Raw genomic sequence first — 16,766 nt, 5'->3', positions numbered from 1 at the left:
TGAAAAAGCTGTAAACGTGTAATGTTTATCTACACATGTTTCAAAGTTGGTCTCTTAAACTCAGGTTCTAGCTGTCTTTATCCCAAACGCTGACATTTGTAAACTGTTCTTCGTATTATCATCATCTAATGTTAATATTCATCTCGTAATTTCTCTTAGACGGTACATTGTGTACTAGTCTGCACAGCTGAAACGGCAGAATTAAATAACTCAATACGTATCCTGAAAGAAGGAATGAGCCGGACATTTAGGAGGTATTAGAGGGATGTGAAATTCGTATAAAATTTAGTCGAAAAACTTCAAGGAAAGAGACGACTTAGGAGAAATAGGTATCAACGAATGGACAGCATTTAAATGGGTCATAAGGAAGTAGACGAATATGTAGATTGGATTAATATGGTTCCAGATAGCGTGCAGTGGTGGGCTCTTGTGAACGGAGCACATTTGGGTTCAGTAAAAAGTGGGAAATTTCTTGGTTCGCTAACCTGAATAGTTCGAATTACCGAAACTGCACAGCATTTGTCTTCCAAATACAAGAAAAAGGTTGTGATTTTGAAATAATTTTGTGTGCCTTTTGCATTCCATGAATTTGAATAACTTGGTATGCACAGAATTCGAGTCAGGCACGTTTTTCTTTTACGTTGTTGTTCTGAACACACACACACACACACGTTACTGTCTAGCCGTACTCAGTTCTAAACCACAAGACATTTTGGAACACTTCTTCTTCAGATTTTACGATGGAGCACAATCTATCCCGGACGCATAAAGTAAATGTTCGTTTACGAAGAGGGGTTAACGTATTTATTGACACACTTCAGTTTAGAATTGGAAACATTTCAAAGTTCTTACTTCATTTCTGCCTCCGTCCCCTCAGAATTATTACCATCCTTAATTTTAAGGTCTACGGTAAATTATGCTTTTCTCTTCCTTTATATAAAATGCAATCGTTCTCCTCTGGGAAATTACGGCAAATAACCGCACTAGCTAGACAGCGTCGACAAATATGTATTGTAACCTTATCCAACGTGTTGGAGAATCACGATAGCCTAGTCGATTTCATTAAAGAATTTCTTCCGAATCGAACCATAATGCATGGGCTGTGCACTCTTGAAGCAGTGCTCTAATTAATGTAACTGACTAACTATTTCTTATTGAAATCCAATATCCGTTGTAGTGTATGAAATTTAGTGATTTTCTGTACGCGTGCTACAATAGTAACAAACAAACAAAAAAAACTATAAAATCATTGCTTTTTCGCCTACGTTATTTCGGTAGGCTATCTACACTTCATCGTGTTAAGTAAGTCTCTTGTATTATATTTTACATATTCAACACTGATAACAATACCTGTCATGGAATACAATTCTGAGCTTACACAAGGTCTGTCTTAATGCTGTCGTCATGTCTGTTTCTCAGCAATCCAATTGGCTGCTATCCACGAAGTTATCCACACAACGTCCTTATGCATTTTTTTGTCTGTTCGTCCTGAGGTACATATCTAGCCCATCGAAACCTTCTTTAACCCAGTACCTTAACTGTAAAACTTAAGGTGTATTAATAAATCTTAAGGTTCTTCGTTATGTAATATCCTCACATGCCTACTTAATTATTTACTTATTTATTAATTTACTTGTCTCCAACAAGTTCTCCACTTACAGGTGGTTTATACAGTATAATACAAAAAGTGTGTGCTCTACAAAAAGGAAACTCTGAATATACGATCGTTGTGTTCACTCCCAGGGGAACTACTTCGAGGGTGATGGATGAATTTAATACCTGAGATAAGTGTACGGGTTTTTATACGCGCAGTCTGGAAACCGTTCGATCGCACCTCGTATAAATAATGTTACAGTGTTATTTTTATTTGTCAAATAATAACAACAACACAAGACCTACGAAAGCCGTTCACTTATTACAACAGATAAACAATTCAACATTGTCTTAAACATCAGTTATCCAACACTAACGCAAGATTTTGAAGACAGAATTTTGTGCTGGTTTTTGTCGATGTGGAATTCGAAGCCGCAGCCCTTTGATTACTTTTATGTGGTGAAAGGCGTGGTTTAATGTGTTAATAGAGCACTGTTGCCTTCCATCTCTCAAATTAAGTACCGCTGTACAAACTTGCGATAAGTCTCACACATAAATTCACAATGCTCGTAACAGTCACAAATGATTTACGCGTAGACTGCGTTCGTGTTGCGTCACATTCATCTACGTGGTGTGCTGTGAACGTTAAGTTTAACGTGGTATTGCGTTGTTGATATGAATTGCTGCTCAACTGGAGTTTAGTTATTACACTAAAAATTCTGCTGTGTTTTATTAGTATGTTTACGAACACTCGGTCTGCCTGGCTTCTGTATTTTACGATGGCAGGTACTTGTTCGGCCATCTTTTGTAAACGCGTAGGTCTTTTCTTATGTGGCAACCCATAAAGAGCTGGATTCACACTCTCAAACACTTAAAGTAAAGTAAAGTTTGTCCCACTATACGCCATGTAGGCGTTTGGGGTGAGTGGAGGTATAGCTCCTCTCTTCCTTGACCTCGGCACTAGATGGGGGTGAGTGGTCAGCATCACGCCCCGGCCGGCTTTACCCCCTGGAAAGGACCCCCGGTACCCATTGTAGAGGAGGCTGGGTGGGCCCCAGAGGCTAGAAGAAAAATCCTCTGTCCCCGTCGGGGATCGAACCCCGGTCGTCCAGCCCGTAGCTAGTCAGTATACACTCTCAAACACTTACATCACCGTAATTCATCGGCAGAAACACAGTGTAAGCCTTTTAAGATGTTACTTGGAAACCCAATGATAAATGAAATGTGTTTCTTATGGAGAATATTTTGAACATGAAGTTTATGCATTATTAATGTTACTTAAGGATACACCACAGACTCATTCCAATACATGTTGCATTGAACACAAGCTCTTTATGCAGTATCTACTACAATTTTTTGTACTACTCAAGATGAAACGCTCCATGCTAGGCAACCTTGGCAGGTAGGTATATGGATTCAATTTCGGCCGGACCAGTCCTCACTGACGGGTTTCGTGGCTGTCCTCAGCCTCCCCAGACGAATGCCGTGATAGTACCTTGAAACATGCTACGGTCGGCTCCTTCAGAATCCTTGCACTTCACATTTAATTCGACACTGTAGTTTTGCAACGTTTGCTAAATAGCAGTCAGTTGACCTCCGAAATTTTGTTATTACACTTTAGCCTGCCTTGGGTTTTTTCAAAGTTTTTTTCGAGACGCTTAATGACACCCACGTTAGCCTGACTAGTATCCAAAACCTTGACTCAAATTTTGCAAGGCCTTGAACAAAAGTAATTCTTGCAAAGAATTTGTGAGGCACAAAATAATATCACTGTTTATAGTATCTATAGTCGAGTATTTGATTTAATCGAATTGCTGAAACTAGTATTTGCAGCATAATGTACACGTGGATGTAAATTTGTATCTGGTGCTTAACTAAGCACAGCGCCATTCTGACGAAAGGGGGGAGTGGAAGTGTAGCTCTACTTATTCATAACCGCTACTTTACCCCCAACAAAACCCCGGTACTCGTCGTATTGGACACTGTTAGGGTATTAGAACCAGTTTTATCTTTATAGCGAAAAAAGATACCTATCCTGCCGGGAATTGAACCCATGTTATGTACTATGTACTGTAATATTTTATATCGAAAGGCTCGTAAAACGTGTGTTGAATGAGGGGAGAGAAACAAAATAAGAGGCAAAAAGTAGAAAGAAAAAAGATTGAAGAGTACAGCTGACAGTTTAAAGCTCAATGAATGATGTGAAAGAGTTCAAAAGAACACTGACAGAACCTCGTGCCTTGAGCGAACTACGTAAGATTAGTTACACCAGTTTACAAATATAAAGCAAAAAAGAGAAGATCCGGGAAACGCTGGATTAACCAGTTCTGTAAACAAAAGGCAGGAGTAGCCGATCTGGTAGATATCAATTATTAAAAAGTAGAAGTTTCGTATCGAGGCTAATTTCTGCCGTTTAAAATTCCAAGTACTGTCTCCCAAATCATGTTAAAATATACGTTAAATGCATCAAATAGATCTACATTCCACCCTACTCAGAGAAACGCTTCATAAATACCTATTTCAATTCTGGAAAGTTGCACTATATAACTTTCTAAAGATAATTTTATTGTTCTTGTTGTGTTTTTCTTTTAAAATGCCATCACTTTGTTAAATTTGTATCGGTCATGAAACTGTAATGGTGTGATACCTCGGTAAATTGTAATTCTTTATAACCTCTCTTTATCGTATGTTGCGAACAGTCGATCATCAACAGTGAAAAGTTAATTGTGCTTGTTATTAAAGTATTCAGTACATTTCTTTTGTCTCCCATCTTCGTATCTGCTCTACCGACGTTTCGTTGGATGCGACAGGCGGGCCAAACAAACTGTAAGTTGACCTCGCCAGCCAGTAATAAGCAGTTAACGATAGCAATGTGGCTGTCTAAAATCGGACATCTATAAAAGAGAACTTATTGCTATAGGAAATCGAAAGTTGCTTTGGAAAACGATGTTTCGGTTGCGGGGTCGAAGTGAGCTTACATTATTATCTCCACAGCTTTGTGTCTATTCCCTGCTAAGCTCATGATATATGCTTTTGTAGGCTGTGTTTGGAGATTCCTAACTACCGTCTGGCTATGGGCCACAGGAATTCTGTCAAATTACGACCACAGCACAAGATGGAGAGGCAATGTCTGAACGCGGCCAGATTTTAGGCCGACCTGGCTAAATTGTTTTGTCACGTGTTGGCATGAACTCAGTGTTTTCCAAAATTTTACTGCGTATCGTGATGTGTTTTAGACCAAGTCAAAAAAAGAAACCTAGACGCTGTCCTTCTCGTTGCTGATTACATTATTCATTCGTACATTTCAACCGAGTTTTGCAGCTGCTGTGTGACGTCACGACGAACTGGTGATGTTAAATTAACATCGTTTTACCTATGTCGTGCGTATATATTTTTTGAATCCTCGCACAAGGAAACTGGAAATTCGTGATTCGATATGTTTTCCAAACTTCATTCTAAATTTGTTCCGCCGTTCTGCTACTTGATAGGTTAGGCTTCGGGAGACAAACGCCAGACCTTCCAGGTCTAAGACCACCTCAGATACACGGTTTGTCGGCACAGAGCTATTATCAGCACCCCTTTGTCCTCCGCAAGACTGGAATAAGTTTCCAGTTTCCCCTCCTTCATTGCAAAAAATAAGTTCTGTCCCTTCTTTGTAGTCCTCTTCGTGGTTTCTAGTGACTTCTTTGTATCAGCAGCATGACACACATAGCTGGTTAGTTGGGCTTTTCACTTTCCTATTCACACCTTCTTAGAAGAGGATATTCTTACGTTTTCTTTGTCGTCATGACGACCACACAATTTTTCACACAGTTTTTACTATCCCCGACCTTCCCTATTCGGCCAATGATATATTAGAAACCTTGCAATAATATATGGACGCGAACACCCTTTTTATGTTTTCTGGCTCTTTACTCGACTTATTGGTTTTGCGGACAAAAGAACACATTCTTCAGCATATGAACAGCCGTATAACCTCACCGCTGCATAGGCAACAGTCATATAGAAAAATGTTTCATATAGCGAATTAAAACACAGTTGAAGTCAAATTACTTGTACTTGGTATTAAAATATTTATAAAATATAGGAATTCAGTTTTATTTTTCAAGTGATGTGTGGAGTTAAATGTATGATATTCTTGAGATAACTCTTTGATGTACGAAGGTGAACTGGTTTAATCGTTCCTGTAACTACAAAATTAAATACGAAAATAGATTTCTGAAAATACGCGAAATCTCTTAATATATTTTTTTTATTCGGTGTTTGAAGATAAACAGCACGATCTGCTTTCTGATTCTGTAACCACAGTTCCACTTCAGATCTGCTATTCGTGCTGTTCAAGAAAGTACTAGCAATTTTGCTGAAATTTGCTGTTGCTGAAGAAGCCACGCCTTAACCTAACCTAACCTTTACAGGTAATTTTATTTGGCGGGCCCCAGAGCTGGTCTGAGCAAAGTGCCGAGGAGAGAAATTCCTGTGTCGGTGCCTGGAATCAAGGAACAAAAATCATCTAATAAGTTACTCATTTTAAGCCTATACAGCATCTAGGAAACAGCGTTTTCGTCGTCGTAAGGAACAAAATTGTATTGTGGAAAACAAAAATCTTGGTATTAGTAGATCATTGCAAGTTCTGTCAAATTCTGTTCTGAAATTGAAAGCCCAGTCTCATTTTAAAATGATCTCTGTTACCATTAAAAGTCCCGTTTCGTAACCCTCCGTGCACTGTTCAGTCTAATGTCGCCAGTAGACTCAGTGCTTTCTTAAGACGTGCTACATTATTTTGGTCGAACGAACCTACTGTCATGGAGTACGGAGCATGTGTTCTTTTTTTTGCAGGTGATAGATGCGGAGTACCATAGTAGCCCCGCTATACCCTCGATAGCCGTCATCGCCGTGTGCTCGGTGCTGCTACTTGCCATGGTACTCATTGCTTCAGTCCTAGTCTGGAAGTAAGTGTTAAATTTCTTACTGAAGAGTGTTTCATTTAAACTTATCCCTAACTACATAAGTATTTGTAATCTTTATCGATACCATTATGACAAGACACACGATTTATTTGATTTTGAGATTTTATTCATTAGGAACAACTATAGGAAAACTATACAGCAGCATACGATTTCAATATGAAGTAACATTCGAGAATGACCACTCGTTCCTTTCCCGAACACAACATATTAGAACCTGAACAGCTTTCTTGCAACTGGCTTAAGCAGCGGGCTAGAAATTAGGATGACTTCAAGTTGTCCATCACTTCGGAGTTTGAGAACCTATTCTAATTGACCGGGGGGAGGGGTTGCTTCTGATTTCATTGTTTCTGGGTTGCGTATTAAATTGTACATTCTGTATGTTGACTTAAGAATGTTGTGGTTATATGTGTCTAAACATATCCGAAAATATCAGAACTAGTAAATTATTAACAAATTATTTCTCGAGCCTGATTATAAGTGGTCTCTGGCCATGTAAGTCCCTCGTGCATCCAGGTTGGCCATGGTGTGTTAAGGTATGTACTTAACGATTCTCAAAGTTACCTAAAAAGAAATTATATTCTGAGGGATCATTTTGCAAGCCACATTTATATTCGGCAGCAAATGCAAACAATTTTGCATTTGCTGCCGAATATAAACGAAATTATAACAATTTTATATTTTTTTATTTCAATAGTAACAGTTTTGCTTCGTCGTTCGTTTTATTAAAAAATGTCAAACAAAACGTATGTAGGATTTGAGGTTTTGAAGTTTACCGAAATTTTAGAGGCTCTTTCTGTCTCCATCATCGCCCTGATAATGGAGGCAGCAAGGACCTCTGAACCGACGACGCAACAACCCAGAAGACAGACATCTTCAAACAAAACAGTTTATATTTACTACTTCAATTCCACACAAATCGTCCAATGTGGGGGGGGGGGGGGGGGGGGGGTTTGAGGTTATGTCATAAAAGAGTTAATGGTCACGGAGGAACGTTTTGTGGTACTGTGTTTACAGACGCGAGTACACAATTTATTTGCTGGTGGGTGACTGGAGAGAGATATGGTATTTAAGTAATAAATCCGGATATAAACGAGGAAATAAGTGGAATCTTGTTTCCGAATATGTGCCGAGCACATTTATAATGCATAAATGTGTTCCGGTGTCCTTCATAAATCCGTTGACTCAAACTACACTTTTACTATGCAATAAAAAACGCATACTAGTTAATTTGAAATGGATACAAGCTACAGGAATGTCGGAAAGGGTTTCTGAGCTCCTTCTGCGGGAAAATAAAATTATATTATCAAAATAACAGTATTTAGTCAGTCCGATAGAGAAGAGATTTACTATGTTGTTATGTGCTAGATTGTTATCTCGCGCTAGATATAATTTCCTTCCAGTTTTAAACTTAATCCCGTTATTGAAACCTTCTAGTTTCATCTTCACTAACGTTGCATTTCAGGGGACATAATATCATACAGCTGTTATAAGTTGGTTTATATATTTAATTTGTATTTTTTAAAGCATGCGCTTAGATATTCACGACTGCCTTAAACATCCACTTTCAGCATATTGGCGACTGTCTTCGACCGTGACAACATTAGACAATATAAATTTGTTTCAAATAGCGTTGTATTAGATTTTCGTGTATCGTTTTCTATTTTGCTTTACTGTTTTATTTTTATTCCCCTCTTTCGGTGTAGTGTAGAGTATTCAAGTTTATTACCGAAAAACTATTTCTCCATAGGACATGTCATAAAACAATGTAGGTTATTGTTTACTCTCGCGTTAGTATGTACGTAATGGTTACTTAACCGCACATTTCAAGAACTCATTTCAACAGAAAATATCTGTTCGGCGTAAATGCTACATAACATTTCTTCCAGTTGTAATTTACGAATAATTCTAGCTGATGTTTCGTTTTGCAAATTGAACAGTTTTCATTGTCTCGTTTTGCCTTTTGTTACGAGTAATTCAAATGCCGCATGTTAACAACCCAGACAGTTCCCGTTTGATGTTACGCTGATCGGAACACTGACGATGAGGAACCTTTCTAACGATTTACAATAATGTATCGATTATTCGGCCTTTTCGATACCAAAGTATTTGAATCTCATTGCACCGTGAACAGACCTAGTCGACAACACAGTGAGTGTTGTTTTTGCGAAACAGGGGCAAATGGTCCATGTCTTTTGGTTCTGCCTCCCCTGGCTACAGCATCCCGTCCATTCCACTGCCCTGTTTTGTTCTTTCTCTTGAAAATAACTCTGCTGCAAAAAGGGTGGAAATTGGATTACGATCTGTTATATTTAGTTGCCTCTGACGATAGGACTTGAGTCGGGGAAGAGTAGGTGATGTGTTTTAATTGTGCTAGGTAAAACACACAAAGCAGTAGTTTGTTTGTTCACTGTGTCGCGTTTGAAGCCGTCATTTTGACAGGTTTGGAAGGTCAGCCTTTCTGTATTCCTGTGATCCATAACCGTAGGCTAGGAAATCAAGCTAACCTGGCGGTACACTCTATACCAATCTTCTTCCAAAATAATGTTGTCTCTTTTTCCAACCTGTCTGTTTTCAAATTTTCTAACTTAAAACACTGATATATGGTCTGGAAACAACATTTATTTCATTATTCATTAGTGATAGATCCTTAACGATGGGACAAAGTGTAGTTTACTATTAGTTTTGGGCGGGAATGATGAGTTATGTCGAGTATTGTAGGTCATATATATCCTGCTATCTCCGGATAGATGCCAGGTGAGTTCTGAATAATGTACTTGCAAATTAGTCGCTTACCCAAGCAATCCTTGGAGGATAAATGATTTGTGTATAATCGCCATAGTTTGGATACATGGCCTACAGTTTTATACCGTATTATTCTGGTATTTACGACCTTGAAACTGCCTTCTGAGGAAATAATTAATTGACAATCATGTTAATGGAAATAATGAAATTAATTGGCTTTCTAAGAAATAACATATTGCAATGGGCGGCGATGATCCTTATAACTGACTGCTAAAAGAAGATTATGTAACACGGAGTGAAACTTTCTCGTAGATTTGAACGAGAAGGGTCGACTGGCAGCGAATGAGGATTTTGTATGAGATAGTCGTTATATATTTGAAGGCCTGTAGAAACTAAAATAAAATAATGAAAACTCTCATGGCAACTGATTGTGATTCTAACTGCGGACCTCGACATCCATTCCGAAAGCTGAGAAAGTTAAATCTTGCAGCCTAACGTACGGATTTTATCATCAGAGTGAAAGACCAATTAGCGAATCGAGAATGACTTTGACGGTAATGTCCTCAGTCTACTCACCGGTTCAAAGAAATGCACATGATATATTTTGAGGGTTGCTACGAATGTGTTGAAAGAGCAGTCGCGAATTTGTTGTTTAGTTTACTGTTATTAGCATCTCAAGAACTCAGTTTCATGTAGTTTAATTAAGAAACTCGTTGTGAGCAACTTTCCAAACGGGACTGCTATTTAGGTGACAATCTTTGTTTTATTCGCAACAAAAGTTGTGCAATGGTCCAATTTGCTTCGCCCACCTTCGTCCGTGTGTAGCTACTCGAGAATGGATGAACGGATTTTCATGACTCTGACATTACCGTTACCGTTCCCTAAGATCAAAAGTTAAATTCTGTTAAGCGCTCCAGAACTGCAAAGCAAACATTTCCGAACCGTCTTAGTTAAATTTGATTCGGAATCGAATCCATAAACTTGTCGTTATATATCACACGAACTAGGCGTGAACATTTAGGGCCATTCATACTTTCTACAGGTGTGGGCAAGTGAGGCGTGGTCTGTATGGAATAATGATAGGTTATACTGAAAGGCGTAGACTTGTTCGTGAAGCTGACAAATGCCTGTACAGCAGTGATAGGTTTGCTTATGTTTAGCTGTCGTTTACAAAAAAAAAAGTACTGGCTAAGCTCAGAAGTGGTTATTTTTTAACACACTTCAAAATGTGATTTGAATAAAATATTTAAAAATAACCTATTTTATTAAGAACATTTTCTTGTGTAGATTTTACGTAAGGCATGCCTCTTACTGCACGTGAGTTATGAAATGATGTGCCAGTGAAATTATGCCGTGACGAAGTCTAGAATTACATATACGAGATAGTACAATTCAATATACGTTTCATCTCCGTGCGTGAATCCTTTGTTTTCTATAACGTGTTGCATATTTTAGTAGTCCGGTTGGAGCGGGTTTTGTTTACCCACGGCCTGTTTAGTACGTGCTCAGTTAATAATATTTTAAAATGAAATATTTACACTGCGGTATGATAAAACTGCCACTAGCTAGAAAGGTACCCCCCAATGTAATGTTGTTCATTTCAGTTACAATTCGCAGCAGTGGGTCCCAATTTTTAATTCATTTCAGTCGGAGATAGTTGGGAAGTGTTTAAAATACCACAGGTTTAACGAAGGCGTTTGAATATAGCATTGCTGATTTATTCTTCACTTTTTTTTTCTTCCTATTTTAACATTCAATCAAGAAATCAGTTTTCACTTCTCTGAGATTACTAATTAATAAGGAACAGATTCACCATACAGGCTACTAAAAAACGTTAAATTTATCTTCTCAACAGAAATGCATTTCTGTTATGTTTTTCACTGCAAGTCTAGACTTTTGTTTACTTTTGTTGTGTAATTTAACTGCATGGGGGAATTGCGCCCTCAGACTGCGTAACAAATTTCGAAATGTTATTACTTGTAGCTTTGCGCTTCGTTCGCTCTAGTGAGCTTTGGTTTTATTAATATTGGTATCGCCAGTGAACCGGATATGTAGCTTTATTTATTTGTAATATACAGTGCATCTGACACTTTACAGATACATTACAAATAATTCCATTGGAATCTCTATTGGAATTAACCGCTATAATGTTATAGCGGTTGGTTTTCCTAGAACTATAATTTGTGCATTAGCAGTGCTCTGTTGAGTCCGTTATGTGGTCGTTTTAGGCCTATATTTGGTGAAAATAATTCGTAACTTTATTCCTGTTTTATTCTTTGACAAAAGCTGGAAAAATGTTTACCTTTAAAAATAGCCTTAGGTCTGTAAGTCAAAGTGTGAAACCATATTTTAATATCTTTCTTATATGCGCCACTTTGCCACATAATTGGAATTCTCCAAACTAGGCTGATATAAACAATTTGCAATTTTAACTTAGAGTTAAGATCTGTCATCTGATTTATTAAAAATGCGATCTCGAAGTGCTACGTGTTATCAACAGACAGATAGGATTTTAATACGCGTCGCTTCGTTAAGAAAGTCTACCAATAAATACGCTTCATTGCTTGTGAAATGCGACCTCATAAAAACTGAATTAGTTTACTTATAGATGTAGTTTATCTGCACGGAACGGTCGTGATAATTGTGAGGTAATGTTTATTTTTAAATCGTAGAATTCGTTGTGTGCAATTATTTTTGACAGACTGGGTAAAAATCCGTTTAATGAAGACAAGCTATAACAAAATAATTGTATTATAGTGTGTGTTGTTTTAATTTGATTTTAGATGTTCTCTTAATCTGTAAGAATGTGTAACTTAAGATTTAAAGATCTCATGAAAGTAGCTCTATCTGCAGTACGCAGTTTAGTGCAAGTAGCTTCTATACGACTAGAAACTGGCACTTTGCTTCCTAGAGACAAGAGTCTTGTTTGCAGTTTGTCCACACGTACACACACACACACGGGGTTAAGTTAGTACTTTGTTGGAATTAAGATCTCGTGTTAGTACGCAAACTGCTCTCGTGTTCTGAGCTCAGGGTAGGAGGGGACTGGGGTAGTAACATTGCTGTTAGTAAGCAAATGTTGTGGAACAGGGGCGCTTTAGCCCCTCAGAAGTAATCCATTCAGCTAGTTTCTCGGGCTATAGAGCAGTTGAACGTGCTAGGACCGCCAAATAGAAGTCACGTGATTGTATTGCTGCAGGGGCAAGACTCAAGAAATATGTGACGGAATTAGCGCCCTGAACACTGTGACAGGTCTGTGTAAATGAATGCTAATTTATCTCTAAGCTCTGTAAATTTTTGGATCTTTCTCGTTAACGTCTGACAAGTTTTATTTTCTGAGAGTATCGTTTTGAAGTAACGATGTTTTAAATTACTATGGAATACGTGAATAAAGGGAGTCTTGTACTCCATATACAAAACTATCCCTTTAAATTCTTACGATGGAAAGGATAGAACGTTCGTGAGCCAAGTTTGAACCCCACAGGTGCAGCGATCAGCAGTTCCTTAAATTGACTTTGCACACCATGTCAAATTTCCCTTCTGTTCTGCTCTTTACCTCTATATCCCTATGTTTGCTAATAATTTCTACTGCAGAGAAGTTAATACTGGGTTTAGAGAAGGTGCACGTTTCTTTCGCTAAACTTACACGCCAAATAAATCCATAACAGAAGGGACGGTTCTTGTAAGCGACATAGCCTGCGAACTGCAAACCCGAAAAAGGACGAAACTTCTGTTGTGTGAAGCTCGTGTATATATTTATATACGAAGACATTTAAGAGCGGGTTAGCTTAGCACAGTGACACGGCTGTATCGGACTTCGATTTCCGACAAGGGTACAAATTTTTTATCTTCTCATAAAGCGGTCTGACCATGAAGCTGATCTCTCAGCACCATTTAGTGACAAGGTTGAGGACACGTAGAACTGTACCGTCAATCTCATGCGTCTTTATTTGCGTAGTGCTTAATTAGTGCTTAATAATTAAAGGCTGCTGAGTAAAAATAACTTTTCAAACTCGTGAAAGCGGTCAGAATGTGAATAATACATGTAGATTTCTGCTAAAATTTCTTTTACAGTGGAAGGTCCACGTTATTTACTACCAAGTCACCAGGCATAATTTGCTTAACCCTATAAAGCCCAGCGAAAACTGTGTGCCAACTGCTTTAATAATCAATAACTACGCATTTTCATCACAGAATATATTTATGAGTATCCTGTGATATATTTGTAATGGTGATGCGTTGTGCTCTTTTTATGGTACGGAATGAATTCTTAAATATTTTCTGGACGGGCTTCGAAGCTTTAACAAGAAATTAATAGGGATATTTATAAATCGCTTTTGGAAAGAAGCAAATTTTGCATCAAACCCTTAAATGTACAAGAGAGTCAAGTTTGGAAACAAGTAATTCAGTTTCCTCTCTGAGACTGAGTTACTTCCACAGTCCTTGCAAGTGAATAGTTGTTCGAGTCATAGGTCAACCAAAGCTACGCATTTCCATTGTAGCATGGGACGATGAATCAGTACATTTATGAAGATTTCTGTCTTCTGGGTTATTGCGCTGTGTAGTCTGGTCGATGTTAACCAACGTTTCAGAGGTCATACTGCCTCCGTCATCAGGGCGATGAATCATCGCCCTGATGACGGAGGCAGTATGACCTCTGAAACGTTGGTTAACATCGACCAGACTACACAGCGCAATAACCCAGAAGACAGAAATCTTCATATTCACCGCTGTGAGAACCTCAAGTCTTACACAGTACATTTATCTTGGTTGTTATTCCGAGCGGACTTACGGAACTTCTTCGAAGGGACTTACGGAACCGAATCATGATAGCAGAGATTAAATTGAAACCGGTAACTTCCCGAATACTTCTCGTGCATATTACCGCTCTGATAGTGCACATCGCGTAAGGAATGCATAATTTAGTTATTCATTGTCTTACTGTTTCATGAGAATAACAAAGGCTTGTGGGCAGGGATGCAGACCCTGTGAGAATGAAACGAAAGGGCCGTACTCGATATGGGACTCTCGTTTCTTCATGTCAGCAGATATAGCCGTTTCGTGTAGCTACAGATCCTATCTGGCTCACGTCGTTAACGACGCCATGGCAACAGCTGACAATAGACACGTGCTGGGTCACTCTCGTATTATGAAAACACTCGAGAGCTTGGGTAGATAACGTAGGATCGCTGTTCTTCAAGGAATGTACGAGTCTGTGTGTGTGTGTGTGTCTTAAAAATCTCGTCTGCATTCTTTATTTCTACTTTATCTCCATTTAATGCTACGAGAAATCTAGGCGATAAGCCTACTGTATCACAATCCCAAAATCTTTATCGAGTCTCGAACACACGAGATTTTTCGGGTTTTTAATCTTAGATCCTGTAATATCCTCTCAGAAACAAAACAGATTTTCCATTAGCTCTCTTTTTGTCATGTGCTTAGTTTTGGGGCTGCATAAAACTTCGTCGCCGGGATTCGAACCCAGGACAGTTTTCGGTGGTGTTTCGTTTGTTTCCATATATCCTCTCCGGAATAAACGTTGGCCTTAACAACTGTCTTGCTTGTTATCCGAGCTACAGAAATCATCTCTACTGGGTATCGAAGTCAGGGTAATTTTTCGGGGTTCCGGACTTCGATCCTGTAGTCCCCTCTTCGTAACAAACAGCTTTGGTCCATGCTGCATTCTTAGTTTTTGAGATACGGGAAACGCCCTCATCGATAATCGAACTTAGTACAATTTTTCCGTAGTTCTGACCCTTATATATCTCTTCCTGGTCTCAAGAAATATGCATGCCATGTTTGATACAAATTGGTTTATCAGTTATCGAGCTAAATGCGAACAAACACGTAAACCCAGAATTTCAACTGGATTTGAAACATTGTGTAGGCGAGCTTCGGCCTTAAATGCTTAATAATTTTTTTTTTTTTACTGACTTTCGGTGGTTATTTACCATCACTCAACGTAATCAGAGTCTTGAGTCCAACTAAAGCCGATCTCACCGTGTCCCTTCTAAACAACGCAGAGCTTGAATAGTTCGTTGCTGAAGAAACGCTACTTCAATCCGCAATACTACTTCAGCCCTGATGATGAAATGTGTAGGATGGTTTTGAAACTGTCACAGTTTATGTATAAAGGAAACTAAGCTTTCTTTTTCAGGCACTTAACTGCGAAAGTGTGTTGTTACATGTGTTCACCATTTATTTTTATGCTCTGAGATGGATTTGTTGAAATTATTCAAAGATTCATATCTTATTATTGTCATTTGTCTCAGGAGCTAATCGTTATAATTTAAGAACATTGTGGGTATTTAAGAACTAAGTGTTAAATAGAAGCTGTTTATATATGACCAAAAATAAGATATTAATAAGACGCTTAAGAAATGTCCAAAGAGTCTAAAAAAATTTTAAGCCCTCCTTTTACATCGACAGGGGCCGAGATTAAGAAGGGTAAGACGAATAGAAGATGTGCCTCGCTTGGGAGAAATAGGATATGCAAACAAAGTTTTGAGTCGGAATTGCTAAAGGGAAGAAATCACTTGAAAGACCTGTTAAAATGTATCTTAGAATAATTCGGTGTGTGTGAGAGAGTGAAAGGAAAAAGAGGGGGGAGACTTGGATTGGATTGAACTGGTTAAGGGCCAATGATGAGCTTTTGTGAATGTGTTTATGAACCTTCTCGAACCATAAAAGCGGGCACGATCTTGACCATCTAAGCGACTGTCAACTCCATAACTCCATAAAAATTCCCAGCATTGTGGGGGCTAGTTGGTAGTTACATTGTTGTAAAGTGGTTTAGCACGATTGTCTTACGGTAGGTTACGTTAAATATAAAACCTGCTATTGTTCTTGGTTTTGTAAATTGCATGTTAAATTCCAGACTTCTGTCAATAGCTTCTATTAATTGCGAGTAATGGATTAAACAACGAAGTCAAAATGGTGTTACATTTGCGACTGTGATGTTATAAAATTATTTAACGAACTTTGTAATGCTGTGTTTATGGCGATACAATGGCTGCAGCAATATCAGATTCCTATTGTTGGGAGTCTGCGTGAGCCTTTTCAATATTAAGAAGCTTAACCCTGAATTCAGGGTGGAAAATGATCCACTTAAACTAGCTGGAAGTGTAGCTTCTTCCCAAGTAAGCTCCAAGAACTTGCCAAGTAACGGGTTGTAACTTCGTCTGAAGCACCATACTTAGTAAGCATCTTTAATCCCAGCGTTTTCATTAGTTTCATCTCCCCAAATAATAATCGCATTCAGCTGTTCTGTTGTTTAACACTGTATGGTCTCTCTCTCTCCCTGGTTATGACGTCTGATTAGAACTCTGCCACCATGTGGCCATACCCACGTGACTCTGACCTCATCCCCATGCGTTTGTGATTAAAGTGTTCAAACTTGTTTACTTCCTGTACACATGTTCGTTAAAGCGCTTTTGGAGTATCAACATTCTTCTTTGACAGGAA

General features: G+C 38.5%; 1 protein-coding gene across 5 annotated transcripts in view; it reads left to right on the top strand.

Moving 5' to 3' along the window:
• pxb (putative Hedgehog signaling attenuator pxb) overlaps nt 1-16,766 on the top strand; it is a 243,404-nt gene that overhangs the window by 197,260 nt on the left and 29,378 nt on the right. For all 5 annotated transcript variants that reach the window (XM_087358168.1, XM_087358167.1, XM_087358166.1 and 2 more), the window contains one exon: nt 6,430-6,542. In XM_087358168.1, the coding sequence (XP_087214294.1) occupies nt 6,430-6,542 (113 nt within the window). The remainder of the gene's footprint in view (nt 1-6,429; nt 6,543-16,766) is intronic.

Source organism: Zootermopsis nevadensis, unplaced genomic scaffold, assembly GCF_977971745.1.
Source record: "Zootermopsis nevadensis isolate Lab colony 2312 unplaced genomic scaffold, Znev_1.0 Znev_ptg000029l, whole genome shotgun sequence".
NCBI classification, from domain to species: Eukaryota; Metazoa; Arthropoda; class Insecta; order Blattodea; family Termopsidae; genus Zootermopsis; species Zootermopsis nevadensis.
This window is presented reverse-complemented; position numbering and strand designations above follow the sequence as displayed.